This window comes from Rhinoderma darwinii, chromosome 5, assembly GCF_050947455.1.
Source record: "Rhinoderma darwinii isolate aRhiDar2 chromosome 5, aRhiDar2.hap1, whole genome shotgun sequence".
NCBI lineage: Eukaryota > Metazoa > Chordata > Amphibia > Anura > Rhinodermatidae > Rhinoderma > Rhinoderma darwinii.
The window spans coordinates 124,003,959-124,020,386 of record NC_134691.1 but is presented as its reverse complement, the minus strand read 5'-3'; the positions used below and the strand labels follow the sequence as shown (position 1 = coordinate 124,020,386).

Below are 16,428 nucleotides of genomic sequence, written 5' to 3'. Positions count from 1 at the left end.
TAGGGTGCCTTGAAGTAAAAAGAGACATGTCTTTGCTCTAGCCTCCCTTCATTCCCTCCTAGAGGCATAGCTAGGTTCTCCAGCACCCATCCCGGGCAAAGATTCAGTTTGGCGCCCTACCCCAAACCTCTTTCCTGACATCTCCTTACCCCTCCACATGTTTGCTTTCTCTATTAATCAATGAGATGTAATTTTTTTTCCCCCTTTATTTTTATGTAACTCGAGCATAAAACCATTTGTACATTTTACAAGCAATATAGTTATATAAGGGAGTTAACATAGCAATAAATTTAAATAAAATTAATAAAGAGGTCAGTGCCGGTCTAAAACAGATTGTATAACTGAGGCTAAAGAGACTATATGGTGACATAATGAACAAGTTCCTCTTGTAGATAGTGCCACACACCCCTGTAGATAGCGCCACACACCTCCCCTTATAGATAGTGCCCCAGACACCCCCCTGTGGATAGCATCACACACAGCCCCCCTGTGGATAGCGTAACACAGCCCCCTTGTAGATAGTGTCACACAGTTCCCCTTGTAGATTGTGCCACACAAACCCCTGTAGATAGTGCCACACACCTCCCCTTGTAGAAAGTGTCACACACAGCCCCTTGTAGATAGTGCCATACACAGCCCCTGTAGATAGTGCCACACCCCCCTTGTAGATACTGCCACACTTTCCCCTCCAGGAGATAGTGCCACACATGGCCCTTGTAGATAATGCCATACACACCCCCTTGTAGGTACTGCCAGCCCCCCTTGTAGATATTGCCCCCCTCCCCCCTTGTAGATAGTGCCACACACGCACCCCAACTGTAGATAGTGACATGCACACCCTCCTGTAAATAGCACTACACCCCCCTCCCTGCACATAGCGCCATTGGAGCTCCCTAGAGGAGCCCCTGACATCACTTTCCATATATGGATAGTGACGTCAGGGGCTTCTCCAGGAGTGGAATCCCCAGCAAATGTGTCGGCAATGCTTTGCCCGGGGATTCCTCCATACCTCCCAACGTTTAAGTATTATAAAGAGGGACAACCGATGTGGGCACATAGCAACACTGTATAATGCCCTCTAGATGCCCCCACACAGTATATTGCCCTCTAACTGCCACCATACAGTATAATGCCCCAAAAGCTGCCACCTACAGTATAATGCCCCCATAGATGCACCCATACAGTATAAAGCCCACGCAGATGCCCCCATACAGTATAATGCCGAGACAGATTCTCCCATGCAGTATAATGCGCACACAGATGCCCCCATGCAGTGTAATGCCCAATCAAATTCCTCCATACAGCATAATGCTCCTATAGTTGCTCCCATACAGCGTAATGCCCCTATAGCTGCCCCCATACAGTATAATTCCCCCATAGCTGCCCCATACAGTATAATGCCCCATAGCTGCCTCCACAGAGCTTAATACCCCCAAAGCTGCCCCTATACAGCATAATGCCCCCATACAGTGTAATCCCCTATACCTGCCGCCATGCAGTAGAATGCCCCCACAGCTTCCACATACAGTAGAATGCCCTCTTAGATGCCACCATACAGTATAATGCCCCCACAGCTGCCCCATACTGTGTAATGCCCCTATAGCTTCCCCATACAGTATAATGTCCCCATAACTACCCGCATACAGTATAATGCCCCCTTAGTGCCCCTAGTGCCAGTGCCAACGTAGATAGTGCCACAGTGCCCATGTTGACAGCGCCAGTGTCCCCTGTAGATAGTGCCCCTATATACTGCCACAGTGCCCATGTAGATCATCCCACACCCCCCTTGAAGATAGCTCCAACGTCCCTGTAGATAGCGCTACCCCATCCCCCTGTAGATAGCGCCATTAGGACTCCCTCTAGGAGCGGAAGCCCCAGCCAGAGCATAGGCTGAGGATTCCGCTCCTCCGCTCTCTACAAGTGCTGAAGCAGGGAGCTGACTGTTCCTTGCTTTAGCATTAGGTTCAACTGCATCCTGAGGACGCAGATACATTTGACTGTGGCACATACCCCAGGCCGTCTGGGACGGTTGGGAGGTATGATTCCTCTCCACAGATTAGATCTGACCTTTCACGTAATCCAAAGTAGTCAACCTCTTTAAACAGTTCCCACCATATTTTCTTTATGATACTGTAGATGTAAGGATGAGGATAATATTGTAAAAACGTGTAATTAAATTTGCATATAAAATGTGAGAACTTCCTGCCAATATATATTCTGAACACCCTTTATATTCAATATATATATATGGTTTTTATACTAACCATAAGCATGTGCACATACAGTCTTATGTAATAGCTTGGGCACCCTTATAGAGTCACATGCTTTGTTATTTTTCGTGAAGAAAGGATAACATGACCACTGCAGGAAAAATGCCTAAGTATTATATATTTTTACATTTTCAATGCACTATTGATGTTTATTTGTTTATTCCGCTGAAATACTCAAATATAAAATTCGGCATGTGCAAATGTTCGAGCACCTTTCCAGTTGATCCAATACTATCATTGTTTTGCAACGCGGTACACTTGCTAGTTTTGGAGAGTAAGCCTAAACTGTGGTGCTTACACTCAACAGTACTGGGCTCCTGTAAGTAGTTGAATAAGTATCGGAAAGAAAATATAATTGACTCTCACAAAGCAGAAGAAGGCTATAAATCTAAATGCTGATGTGAGGATAGAGGTATGAATGGACTCTACTAAATATCCATAAATACTGGAAGCCAATAGCTCCCAGACAGTTAAGAAACTGACGCTGAATAGAGGTTTGATATTACAAGAGAACGATCTAAAACAGACTACAAAATCAACATGCAATTGCTTCAAGAAAGAAAAGTTTAGGGTTTTCTAATAACCTTCACAGTCCCAGATTTGAATTTATTTTTTTTTTTAATCTGTGGTTTAAACATTCTGTGAATGCAAGATGACCAAAGAATAATTCTGAACTAAAAGTGGGAAAAGTGGAAAAAAATTCTTCAGCAAGAATACAGAAACTGTAACCTGGCTACAAGAAATGTAAGCTATGGTTTCTAGCATGGACCCACATTTTCCCTAAATTTTTGCATGTGTCAAATGTTATGTTTCTTTTTTTCATTATTATGAATTGAGTAAATAAACAGTAAGGGCATGTTCACATGTGGCGGAATTGCTGTGGAATTCCGCTGCGGACAGTCCGCAGTGGAATTCTCCAGTGGCCGTTTTTTACATTTGTTTCAATACATTTTTAGGCAAGTTAGTTCAGACATTGCAGAAAACTCCACCGCGGACTATAGGCTGCGGTGCGGAATTTTCCCTCCGCAGAATGCACTGTCTGTTGCGGAGAAGAAGCGGAATTTCACTGCGTATTTCAGCCTTTGCAATGCAAAAACTGAAATCTGTGGCAAGTCCGCTGTGTTTTCTGCAACACCTGAATTACCTGTCAAATATGCAAATGTTGGTGCAGATTCATTGCGTAATCTGCACCAACATTTGCAGCGGAAAAACGCCGCCACGTGTGAACATGCCCTAATAGTGGATGCTTGCAGAAGTTGTCTTAACTTGGAACATGCATTTATAAAACGGGTGTCCAAGCTTTTGCATGGACAGTAACTATGAAGGAATGCTAAACATATCAAACATTCATGTCCATGGCCAATCCTGTGCACTTATTTTACTTTTCAAACAATGATCCCATCTTTTACATAATATTAGAACAATTTATTGTATATAAGTACCTGCATCCCTGGCTTGATGTCATCAGTCCTTGACCATGAAACCAAGAAATCTGAAGAATCTCCCATCAGACATCCTAATGGCAGCAAATAAAATTGTTTTGTGAATCTCTCAGAAATTGCACTTATACAATGGTATAAGTATACAGCATACATTACTACTATTACTCAACGTAATAAGCATAGTTGTACTGCCTGGAGCTATGTATGAAGTTACAAAGGATTTTTGGAAGTCAATAAATGAAGTGATTTCTATTATTACACAATAGTTACTTTTGAAGCTTTTTTTCGTAATTCCTCAGAAATACAGTTGAAACTAATTTATGAGCATATTTCTTTTATTATCACTATTATTCTAATTATTTTTACCTTGTCCTTTGGAATGCAATGTTTACAGATTTTTTCATTTTATACGTCAAGATTATTTCCATCTAGTATAAAGTTAGATAGGAATAAAATGAGCATTGTGTCTAAATTCCATAACTAAGAAAATGTAGAAAGATAAGTGTTAACTTGAGACCATGATACACTGGGGAAGGACCAGAGTTGGACACACCATATGGACCCCCTGTGCAGCTATACAGAGGCCCAGGAGGTAAGGGGCCCACTACCACCTGAAAAGCAGCCGGAAGCTTCCTGATGTCTAATAAATTGCATGTAAGGAACTGAGCTAATAAAATTAATAGATAGCTCACCATTACTGCTGTATTGTGAGGCTGTTCTATGAAGAGCTATTGGAGAGCAAGGAGCCCACACACTGTTCTTGCACGATGGTCCTGCTGTCTATGTCCACCCATTGCAGGTTCACTGAATTCTAACACTTGTTTTTACATTATGGAGGTGCATGACATCTGTCTTTTATTATCTTTGCATCTGAGTCACAGATTGCTACATCAGGCCCTGTACTAGGTATATATATGTATATATATATATATATATATATATATATATATATATATATATATATATGTATATATATATACATGTAATATGTGATTTTTTCTCTGTTCCCAAAAATTTGGGGAACAGAAAAACAAATATCACAGGTTGAAACATTAGTAGTGTAAGGGCTTGTCCAAACGTAACAGAATTGCTGCGTTTTTGAGTGCAGATAATGGTGCGTATTTTGCTGCAATTTTCACAAAGCTAGGAGATGGTGACATCTAATTGGAAAAACGCAGCAATTCTGTCCACTTTCCGCAGCAGGAATTGACATGCTGTGGTCTGAAAAATATGCACCACAGGTCAATTTCTGTTCTGAATATTTACGCAGCATGTGGAAGAGATTTGTCAAATCTCACTGTATTCCACTGATTTTTTTTCCGTTCGCAATTCCGGACGGAAAATACACAGCAATTCCGCTATGTGTGGGCGAGCCCTAAGAGAGATGTGGAATCACAGGAATCTTTACTTTTTCTGCCAACATGCTTGAGGATTTATAGCCGTATGCTGCCTGTGACTAATACTCCGCTTTCTTTTTTGTCTATTGATAATGACAACCTGGGGAGCAAAAGATATGAAAAAACCTGTGAAGATTTATCAGTAATATTGTAGAATGTGTGAACTTACAAGTCAATCAAAATTAAGCAAATTTGCACCAAATTAATGAAAATGTCACATGTGGCATAATATATTTTGGCGCTCGACTGGTTAAGTGCATTTGTCTTCCTTTTGTCACCTCCTAGCTGGCATACAATTACACCAATATATTGCGTTATTTTTTTCATCTATACCTTCCTATCTTTGGTACTTGTCCTTCCCAGTATATGCAATGAATATTCACCTGCTCTTAGTTTTTCCTGCAGTGTATCATGCATGGGTCCATTGTACTCCATAGAATAACTACAGCTGTGCATCACACCCCCCCCCCCCCCTGGACAGATCATAAATTCAACTGTCTATATACAGCATGCAAACCTCTCCCCTATGTTTCCAAGCCATGGTATATTCTCCCATATTCTATGATCTACAAGAAATCCAATCAATGTAATGTTAATATAGAAAGTTATATTGTTACTAAACACTGGCTATCACGTATATTAAATATATTTGGTGGAGCCTCACGGAAGTCTAACAATTTCATTATCCTTTCTCATTATCATACACCACTTAAAACCTTACTTAGCCTTTCCATCTACAAAGTATATTTTGTCCAGTCTAGAGAGGAGTAGATGGCACCAAAGCCGAAACAACTCATGTCGATAGCATATCAAAATCATCATGTTTTTTTTTGATTCTCATAATAAGGGAAGGGGCATGTCCCACAAAATTTTGCAAGATGGGGTGCTGTATAAAGGAACCGCAGCGCTCTCCCGAGAATCTAAATATTGCAATAAAAAGAAGAACACAATTTGGATAAATTATACATGGGAGTTCTATTCTTTTTGCTGGTATTTGCTATTCTCTGGACTTTATGATTGTTATTTAGCAGCTATGGTGGGGACTTTTGTGATAACAGGTCTCTGTACTACTTGACATTGATTGAGGGCCAGCCACACTGCGTGTTTTAAAACATAAAACCAACTGCAAGACCACTCGTTCCCGACAGTCTGTAATTCAAGGTACTCAGTTATTTCTAAAGACAATATCTGAGATTTTTTTTAAGCCTTCCTGCAAAAACATGTACGTTAAGTGAAGGTCTACCTTCCTTGTTTTTTATGCTGTTAACTGTAAACAGTTAACAGCATAAAAGAATTGATGGGACATTACTTTTTTTCATGTAGTCCTTTAACATTTTATTAAAATAAACTTTTTATATTAAAATATATGTGCCCCAAAATGATGTCTTGCGATGGAGAAAAACAACAAGGATTAGAAAAAAGGGTCTACTTGTGTTCTAGAAACCGTGCCACGTCTATCTATGGGCTGTGTCTGGTATTGCAGCTCAGTTCCATTCACTTGAGTGGGGATGAGCTGCAATACTAGACACAGCCCATGGACAGATGTGGCGCTGTTTCTAGAAAAAAAGCAGACCATTTTTTCTAATTCTGGACAATCCCTTTAAAGCCAAAATTGGCTTGCTACTTAAAGGGGTTGTCCAGTCCCAAAAAATTGATGATCTATCCTCCAAGATAGGCCAAAAATAGCTGTTCCGTCGGGATCTGACTCCTGGCACACCCACTGATCAGCTGTTTTGAAGGGGCCGTAGTGCTTGTACGAGCGCTGCTACCCCTTTATTCCTGTCACTGGGCATACTGTGAATCAACAACACACTGGTAGCTGCGGTTCACATTATTACAGTCTTCTCTCATTGAAGTGAATGGGAGAAGGCTGTAATACTGTGAACCGCCGCTATAAGTGTGTCAGTGATTCACAATGAGAGCAGTAAAGAAAATGAAGGGGAAGCAGCGCTGGTACGAGCTGATCGGCGGGGGTGCCAGGAGTCGGACATTGACTGCTGCGATCCCATTAAAACAGCTGATCGGCAGGGGTTCCGGGAGTCGAACACTGACCAATCAAATATTGATAGCCTATCCTCAGGATAGACCATCAATTTTTGGGACTGGACAACCTCTTTTAAGAGTTGGGCTTTGTGATTCCGGAATGTGCGGCACATTATCGCTGGCAGCTTGTAAACAAAGACCGGTGGGGGGTCAGTAGAGAATCTGCGCAAAATTGGCAGGGAATTGAAGAGGTGAGTTGTGTCTTGTTTTGAGTATGTTTAAACATTTGCAGCCCATTTTTTGTTTTACCAAAACACCGGACAACCCCTTTAATATTTTTATTTAAATGCATTACGTCTTATTAAGTAAAAACTTCAATAGTCTGGATTTTTAACATAATAATGTAATTGTTCAAATACTTCTGTAACAGAGCCCTTTAATCTACAGTATCTGACACAAAGGGGAGTATTATTAATGCCATCTATCATAAGTTGCACATTAGAAAATATGTTGTTCAGCTTGTTCCCTCCCCTGACATTGGCTGCCAGTTTGTACTACTACTAATGAAGCTGCCAACCTAACTTTTCAGTCTACAAAGAACAGATTAAATTTGCCAGCAGCACTGAACGAATGGAAAGGATTGATTATTTGGTTTTATTTCAAATTATAATACTATTAAAAAGTAATGCATTCTTCACACGATTTAAATAAAATGTGAAAACAACACATAAATAACCTACATTATAAATTAGGCCTTTATTTTCTAGTGTGAGAAACACAAATGGCATAAAACTCTGATCATTGATATAAGGTAAGGGAGAACACAAAAATGCATTTGATACAATTCATGTTATAGTATGTGATAACTACTCATGTTTGTAGCAGTTAGAGAAAAGGACCATCAATACGTTTTAGGCTTCGTTCACATCTGCACCAGGGACCCTAACTGACACAAACGGAAACCATAGGCACCGGATCCGTCATGGTGAATGGTGATGGAAACGGAAATCTATGGTTTCCGTTTGTGTCCGTCAGGGCTCTGTTTTGACAGAAAGCTCCTACGGAACGTCGGAACGTAGCGCTGATGCAGATGTAAACCAAGTCTTACACTTTGAGTTGTTCTCAAACAGTAACATTTATTATATTCTGCCTATCCAGTTATCTCAGAATACCTGTTTGAAGCACAAAAGGTCACTGCATAGGGTGATTTTAAGGCACACTTTACAAAAAGGTGACTTATCAAACTGGGTCATGAGGGGCTGAATGTTCTTTCATGTCTTACTAGTGACCCATTGCCATTCTCCAGAGTCTGTGTTATGTGATCATTTATATGGCGGAAATGGAATGGAAACTACAAACATTTAAAAAATGATAGGGTTTGTGCTTCTCCCCTGGCTGTTTAGGATGGGTGAGATGAGGAACCCAGGAAAGTTGGGTTCCTTAGCAAAATTTGGTTTGCTGAAACTTTCTATTAAGTCTTTTTTTTGGGCCTGAAATTCTATAAGATGGCAGGTAGGATTTTTAGACTGACTTGCTATTCCAGGGGACAGCAACCTTCGGCACTCCAGCTGTTTTAAAACTACAACTCCAAGCATGCACTGAAACCAAAGACTGTCAGGGCAGGTAGGGAATTGTAGTTTCACAACAGCTGGAGTGCCGAAGGTTGCTGAGCAATGTTCCCTCAAAGTCTTGGCAGCTCCTGAGCGAAGCAGTTAGGGAGCAGGGCAATTCTCCATCAATGGTGGGTGATCTGATCACCAAAAGTAATACCCCCAGTAAACGCTGTTATAGTGTACTAAATAAGAGAATAAGAAAACTTATTGTAAATTAGTTTTAATTACTTTTTAAAATACTAAAATTGTTAAGGATCTGCAAGGCACAGCTTCTGTATCCACGCCCATAGGTAATCAGTCTGCACCTGCTTCTATGTCTGTGAGACTGACTCCATCTTCCACCACTCAGGATGGCAGGCTTAGGAGTGGGAGAGCCTACCACAGCCTGGCCAGACGGAGCTAGCTCCCGCCCGCTGTCTATTTATACCTGCCTTTCCTGTTCCTCCTTGCTTGTGATTCTTCTCTGTTGGTTTCCTGGCCCTGCTGCAGCTTCTTGAACTACTTGTCCCTGCTTCGTATTGACCCTGGCTTACTGACTACTCTTCTGCTCTGCGTTTGGTACCTCGTACACTCCTGGTTTGACTCGGCTTGTTCACTACTCTCCTGCTCTGCGTTTGGCACCTCGTACTCTCCTGGTTTGACTCGGCTCGTTTACTACTCTTGTTGCTCACGGTGTTGCCGTGGGCAACTGCCCCGTTTCCCTTTGTTCTGTGTTTCCTTGTCTGGTTGTCTGTCGTGCACTTACTGAGTGTAGGGACCGTCGCCCAGTTGTACCCCGTCGCCTAGGGTGGGTCGTTGCAAGTAGGCAGGGACTGAGTGGCGGGTAGATTAGGGCTCATTTGTCTGTTTCCCTATCCCTGTCATTACAATAATATTACAAGTACACCAGTAAAATAGACAGTTATAAACCCCAATTATAGGCATCAATGAAAGAATCCCTCTCTTACACCACTAACCCTGTAGATAGCGCCACACAGACCCCCTGTAGATAGTTACACACAGCCCCTGTAGATAGCATTACACACACACACACACACACACACACACACACACACACACACACACACACACACACACCTATATACAGATGTAGCCGTCTTTACCTTGACTTTTAACGCATTAAATAAACAATGGCTAGATCCCTTATCTTGACTTTTTCAATTACTTTTCAATGGCTTTTGTTGTGTGATATCACACTGCAAGAAGTTATCAGAATCAAGTTAAAGATGGCTACATCCATATAGCGCCCCACACAACCCCCTGTAGATAGCATCACACAAAGTCCTACCTATAGATAGCGCCACACTGCCCACCTGCAGATAGCGCCACACACAGACCCCCTGTAGATAGCACCACACAGCCCTCCCCCTCTTGTAAATAGTGCCACACAGCCCCCTTTGTATATAGTGCCACACAGCTCCCCTGTATATAGTGTCACACAGCCCCCCCTTGTATATAGTGCCACATGTCCCCCTTGTAGATGGTGCCACACCACCCCCTCATGTAGATCGCGCCACACAGCCCTCCTTGTTCATAGCGCCACACAGCCCCCCTTTGTAGATAGCGCTACACACCTCCCCTTGTAAGTAGCGCCACACAGATCCCTGAGTAAACAGTGCCACACAGCTCCCCCTTGTAAATAGCGCCACATAGCCTCCCTTGTAAATAGTGCCACACAGCCCCCCCTTGTAAATAGAACCACACAGCCCCCGTTGTTAATAGTGCCACACAGCTCCCCCTTGTAAATAGTGCCACACAGCTCCCCCTTGTAAAAAGCGCCACACAGCTCCCCTTGTAAATACAGCCACACAGCCCCCACTTGTAAATAGCGCCACACCTCCACTTGTACTTGGCACCACACTGCAAAGGGAGCGGTAGTGGTAGCCTACTGCTACCACTTACCACTCTTCCTGACGTGGCTCACCGTCAGGAGGAGCCCAAGAGGTCATGCGGCACAGCAGCGGAGTTCCACTTCTGACTGGGGTCGGTGACGGCCCAGGAGTGGACCAGTCCAATCACCTGACCTGAGTCACCTGACCTCGTGTCATCAAATCCCGGGCTGTGTTTTTTTTCAGCAGGATGCTACGGATGGCAGAAAAAAAACACCAATTTTTGCAGACTGTCCGTAAATTTATGGATGGTTGACAACCGTGATTTGCCCACCGCCCGTGACAGTGCACAGGCTTTAATGTTTAATGAGCGGAGGGACCGTGGAAGGTGTACGGCCTCGCAGCCAAGCACCTTATAGGGAACATTGTTGCCGACTCCTGTGCTATTCCCTTCCTGCTCTAGTACAGTTTCCCCTAGTCCAAATCAGTACAGGTGTTCTCCCTGGGCTATTTCTGGCTGAAATAAATGCAGTTCAGAGTCAGGGCCCGGGAATCTGCACAAGGATAGTGTGTAAAGCCTGATCCAAGGAACATGTTTAACTTTAGGTGAGGAAACCTGCTATTAAGTTAGTGTGCAGATGACAAGGTGCTTGTTTTGCTTGTATGCTGCAAGTCTTGTATGCTGTATAAGCACTATTTTTGGACTGCAATAAAGTCAAGCGTGGACTTTAAACTTGAGAGGTATCAACATTTTCCTTACCAAACACAATATATATATATATATATATCTATATATATATATATATATATATATATATATATATATATATATATATATACACACACACACACACACACACACACACACACACACACACACACACACAAACACATTATTATTTACAAGAATTATTACACTCGAAGGAAGATAGAAGTCTTCTAATAGTCATTTAGTGAGTTTTACCAGCTTAGGATTGCCTTTAGTGTCATTTGAGTTTGATGTTTGATTTAGTTCTGTCTTCTCATCTTTCAGTGCTTGGTTTTTTTCATCATAAAAATTTGTAAATGTTTCTTCCTGCCAAGCACCGAAGTTCAATATATTTTCTAATGAACAGCAACTTCCAAAATGCTTCTAGCTTCACTGTGGGACAAAGAATACTTCACACACACTTTTTTCCAGCCTTTTAAAATGCATGTAAAAGCACCATGTATTTCATGCTTGTTTAATGCCGTTCTTTACGTTTGTTTTTTTATTTAACGTCATTTTGCAAATTTTCTTGCATTTTTGAAGTCCAATAGATAACCCTATGAAAAAAAAAACAGAAAAAAACCCATGCTTACATGACGCTGTATTTTTTGTAAGAAATGCCACTGACCCCAAAAACGCTACAATACCTCTACAAAAATGCTAAAACTAAAATCCTGTGTCTGCAGGCTCTCATATTTTACCATAGACTTTAAAGTGACATCCGGTCCTAGCATTTTTGGTCACAAAAACAATTGTTAAAAAAGATTGTGGAAAAACGTCGTTATACGGTTAATAATCAATATGTGAGGATCCAGCCTACGCCTGACTGTTTGGCAGTTGGCAGTTGGATTCTACAACATAGAAGTTTTTCAAAAGGAGTTCTGGGTACACTTGTTGGTTCTATTGTAGGCTCTTGGGTTCTTTAAAATAAAAATGAGTATTGGCAGAAAAGGGTTAACCGCCTAAAATAAAGGATGTTTGACTGCTGTGACTGGCACCTGTAGCCCTTAGAGCCTCGACGCCACTGCACAGTTTGAAAGTTGATGGACAATCATAACAGTTATGTTCACATTGCCTATTTTCAGCTGTATTTCGGGCCGTAAACACCCCAAAAAACATCTAAAAATGCGGGGGCTGAACGCCTCCAAACATCTGCCCATTGATTTCAATGGGAAAAATGCCTCGTAAAAAGAAGTGCATGTCACTTCTTGAGCCATTTTTGGAGCCATTTTTCATTGACTCAATAGAAAAACAGCAACAAAAACGGCTGTAAAAATGCCACAAAAAACGCAAGTAAAAAAACAGTAAAATAATGTTTTTTTTAACAAATAAAAAAATATATATATTAAAAGTTAAAAAAAAAACATTTCCCATTTTCCCTCAAGCAAAATGTAAAAAAATAAATAAAAAGCTAACATAACTGGTATCGACACATCTGTAAAAGTCTGAACTATTACAATATATCATTATTTAGTCCGCACGGTGAATGGCGTAAAAAATTAAAAACATGTTTTTTGGTCCCTTCATCTTCCACAAAAAATTAAATAAAAAGTGACCAAAAGGTCTCACGTACCCCAAAATGGTACCAATATAAACTACAGCTCACCCCCGCAAACAATAAGCCCTCATACCGCTAATTTGACGGAAAAAATAAAAAAAAGTTATGGCTCTCAGAATATGGCGACAAAACTCAAATTTAGAAAAATATATAAATTTGGTATCACAGTAATCATATTGACCCGCAGAATAATATATAATGCCATAAAAACAAAACCACCCAAAAGATTGAGGAATCGCTGTTTTTTTCCTTTTCCACCCCACATATATAATTTTTCTCTTTTCAAACTACATTATATGGTACAAAAAAAGGTGCTGTGAAAATCTACAACTAGTCCCGCAAAAACAAGCCCGCATACGGCAATATTGATTGAAGAATAAAAAAGTTATGGCTTTTGGAAAGTGGGGAGGAAAAAACAAAAGTGAAAATCTGAAAAATGGCTGCGGAAGGAAGGGGTTAAAAATGGCTGAAAATTAGAGGCTGCTTTCCCTTGAAAACAGCTCCGTATTTTCAACCGTTTTTTGTTAAGCGTGTGAACATAGCCTTAGAGGTTTAAAAGTCGGAGTCGGTTTCACCTGACAAGTGCCAGAGGAGGGGGTCAAGTAAATCCCCAGGGGTGGTGTAGCCACTTGCTTTTGCTAATAATATTGCTTATTTAGCCTAAGTTTCTTCTCCTAGCTTTATGGCTGCTCTGCAAAGTGAGGACCATAAGGTAAAGGTTTCTCAACTCTATGGGTGTTAAGTGTACTTTATGCTAAAATATACACATATATATGTATCTGTTTCCATAACTGCCATTCCCTACTATGGGAGTTACGGAAACAGCGTAGCTCGGCGAGCTATGCTGTTTTCTTCTTATATGGTCGTAAATCACAAGCGTCAGCGGGAACACAGAAAGCTAGAACGGGGTTTAAGGGGCCCCGTTCTAGAAATACATACGGGTCCCGGAGGTGGGACCCGCATCTATCTGACATTTATGACTTATCCTGTGGATATGTCATAAACGTCTCTGATGGGAAAACCCCTTTAAGTTTTACAATTTTTCTTGACAACAATTCCATACAATGTCGTGCTATCCAGTATAGGAAACATATACATTCCATATACTTTTTTTAACATGAGAGTCTATGGATGACAAATGGTCAACGGATGTCAGACGAATGGCATCAGTCAGAAGCATCTGTCACAGCCATCTAATAAAAAAAAGTATCCAAAAAAGAGAACGTGAAGCAGCACTCAAATAAAATGAATTTATTCATCCAACATGGAACCACAACGTTTCACCTCCTCTATGAAGGCATTTTCAATTTCAATTTTGAAAATGCCTTCATAGAGGAGGTGAAACGTTGTGGTTCCATGTTGGATGAATAAATTCATTTTATTTGAGTGCTGCTTCACGTTCTCTTTTTTGGATATCTAACACATAAGGAGAGGTCACTCCTTTATTTTTGAAGCTTTGCACCAGCCTAGTCAGGCATTTGTTCACAGTGCTGCTCCAATCCTCTGCTTTTTTCTAATAAAAAAAGTATATGTTACACGTATACATTTTTTTATCATGGGAATCTATGGGCAACAGATATCATAGCGATGGTATCCATTAGGGTATGTTCACACGACCTATTTTCAGCCGTTTTTCGGGCTGTAAACGTCCCAAAAAATGGCTGAAAAATTGGAAGCAGAACGCCTACAAACATCTGCCCATTGATTTCAATGGGAAATACGGCATTCTGATCCGACAGGGTGTTATTTTACGCCTCATTTTCAAATAACGGAGCGTAAAAAGACGCCCCCGTAAAAAGAAGTGAATGCCACTTCTTGAGACGTTTTTGGAGCCGTTTTTCATTGACTCAATAGAAAAACAGCTCCAAAATTGGCCGTAAAATCTACCACGAAAAACGCTAGCTTGATTAAAAACGGCTGAAAATCAGATGTTTTAATTTAAAATCAGCTCTGTATTTTCAGCCGTATTTTGTTGAGCGTGTGAACATACCCTAAGAGGTATCTGTCGGAGGTATACTTTTTCTTCTATCTTTGTTTAACATGTTGCCCCACATCTTGGGATATGTCAGGTTTAGAGAAAAGTTAAAGCAGGACATATCTGTTTGTTCACAACATAACAGCACTCCTCTGCAATGACCAGAGTCAGATATGATGCTATAAGGGCACAGTGTGGCAGTAATATCCCATAAGATTTTTCATATTACATAAAAGTATGATTGTTAACTATGTAGCCTTTATGTGGCAGTATCGTTTGGCTTGTATTGAGGTTTCAGTAATGTGCTAGGGCAGATGTACACTGACAGTAGCTTGTCAGCTTTAGGTGGGTGGAGATTGATGTTAATACATGAATACACTTGGACTCATGAGCTCTCTCAGTCTCTGACTGGAGTCAGAAATTCTCATTAAATGGGAATTCCAATCTTAAACATTTATGGCATATCCACAGTCTATGCCATAAAAGTCAGAGACGGGTCCCAACTCTGGGACCTGCACCTATCTAGAGAATCCTGTGGCTATGCCATAAATCCTAGGGATATGCCATAAATCTCTAAGTTGGAAATAACCCTTTAATGTCAGGCAGAAAAATTTCAAAAAGGATTATATAGCCATTCTGATATGGATTTTCAAAGTAAGTACACCATCCTCACAAGGTCTAAGCAATCTATTTAATAATACGAAAAGGCAGTTTGTATTGTGGAATCTGGTGACAGATCCTCTGCCTATAAACCTAGGGGATATTACAGTATATGTCCCTTCAATACATTAAATAGGTTATTTGCTATAGGTAATCCTTATTCATATAGCAAACTATGGCATATGGCCATAAAAGCCTGGAAATCCCTGGCTTAGGCTTCCCCTCTATTACCTAGAACATAGGGCTGCTAAAAAAGTGGCTCTTCAACTGAAGGACCTGGCTTGTCCATACATAAGTGCTCATCATCATTACAGCACTTGGCTATCTCTGTCAGTCCTATAGAAATAAATGAAGCAGAAGTGCACATGTCCGACCATCGCTCAATTCAAACAGGGGACTACCATTCTCGTTACCGGTGAGGGTCCTAGTGATCAAACACTTATCACCTATCTTGGGAATAGGTGATGAATGTTGTTTGTGGAAAGACCCCTTTAAGGGATTGTCCAAACAATATCCAAAGCAGTATTTTTGGTGCATTTTGTAAAGAGGCAATAGGTGGCATCATTTGTTTAGAAGTTTTCCAGCTTCATCTCTATGTCTCTTGAGACTGAAAATATATAAAGGTTTTATTGTTAATGTTTTTAAAAATTTTTTTTTTTATAAAGCTGGGATCTAGCAATGTGCACAAATACAGAAATATGACAGTTCTTCTCTTTGAATGAGAGAAAAAAAAACTGTTTATATCAGTATGTTTTCATTGTCCATTCTAATCAGTCTACTGTATTCAGAACCTAACATTTGGAAAACATTTCTCGCCGGTTATATTACTAGTTTATTAATTTGATTTCCCATTCAACATTTCTTCTGAGCAGAGTTTGTGTTCTTCCAGTCAGACTGTTGCAGATATTTTTTAATATGCACATTTCAATTCTGGCTGTACTGAACAAAATCTT

General features: G+C 40.7%; 1 protein-coding gene across 1 annotated transcript in view; it reads right to left on the bottom strand.

Annotated features, from left to right (window-relative positions):
* DOK6 (docking protein 6) overlaps positions 1–16,428 on the bottom strand; it is a 600,408-nt gene that overhangs the window by 97,233 nt on the left and 486,747 nt on the right. The window contains exon 8 of the mRNA XM_075828380.1: positions 3,713–3,786. Coding sequence (XP_075684495.1) covers positions 3,713–3,786 — 74 coding nt within the window. The remainder of the gene's footprint in view (positions 1–3,712; positions 3,787–16,428) is intronic.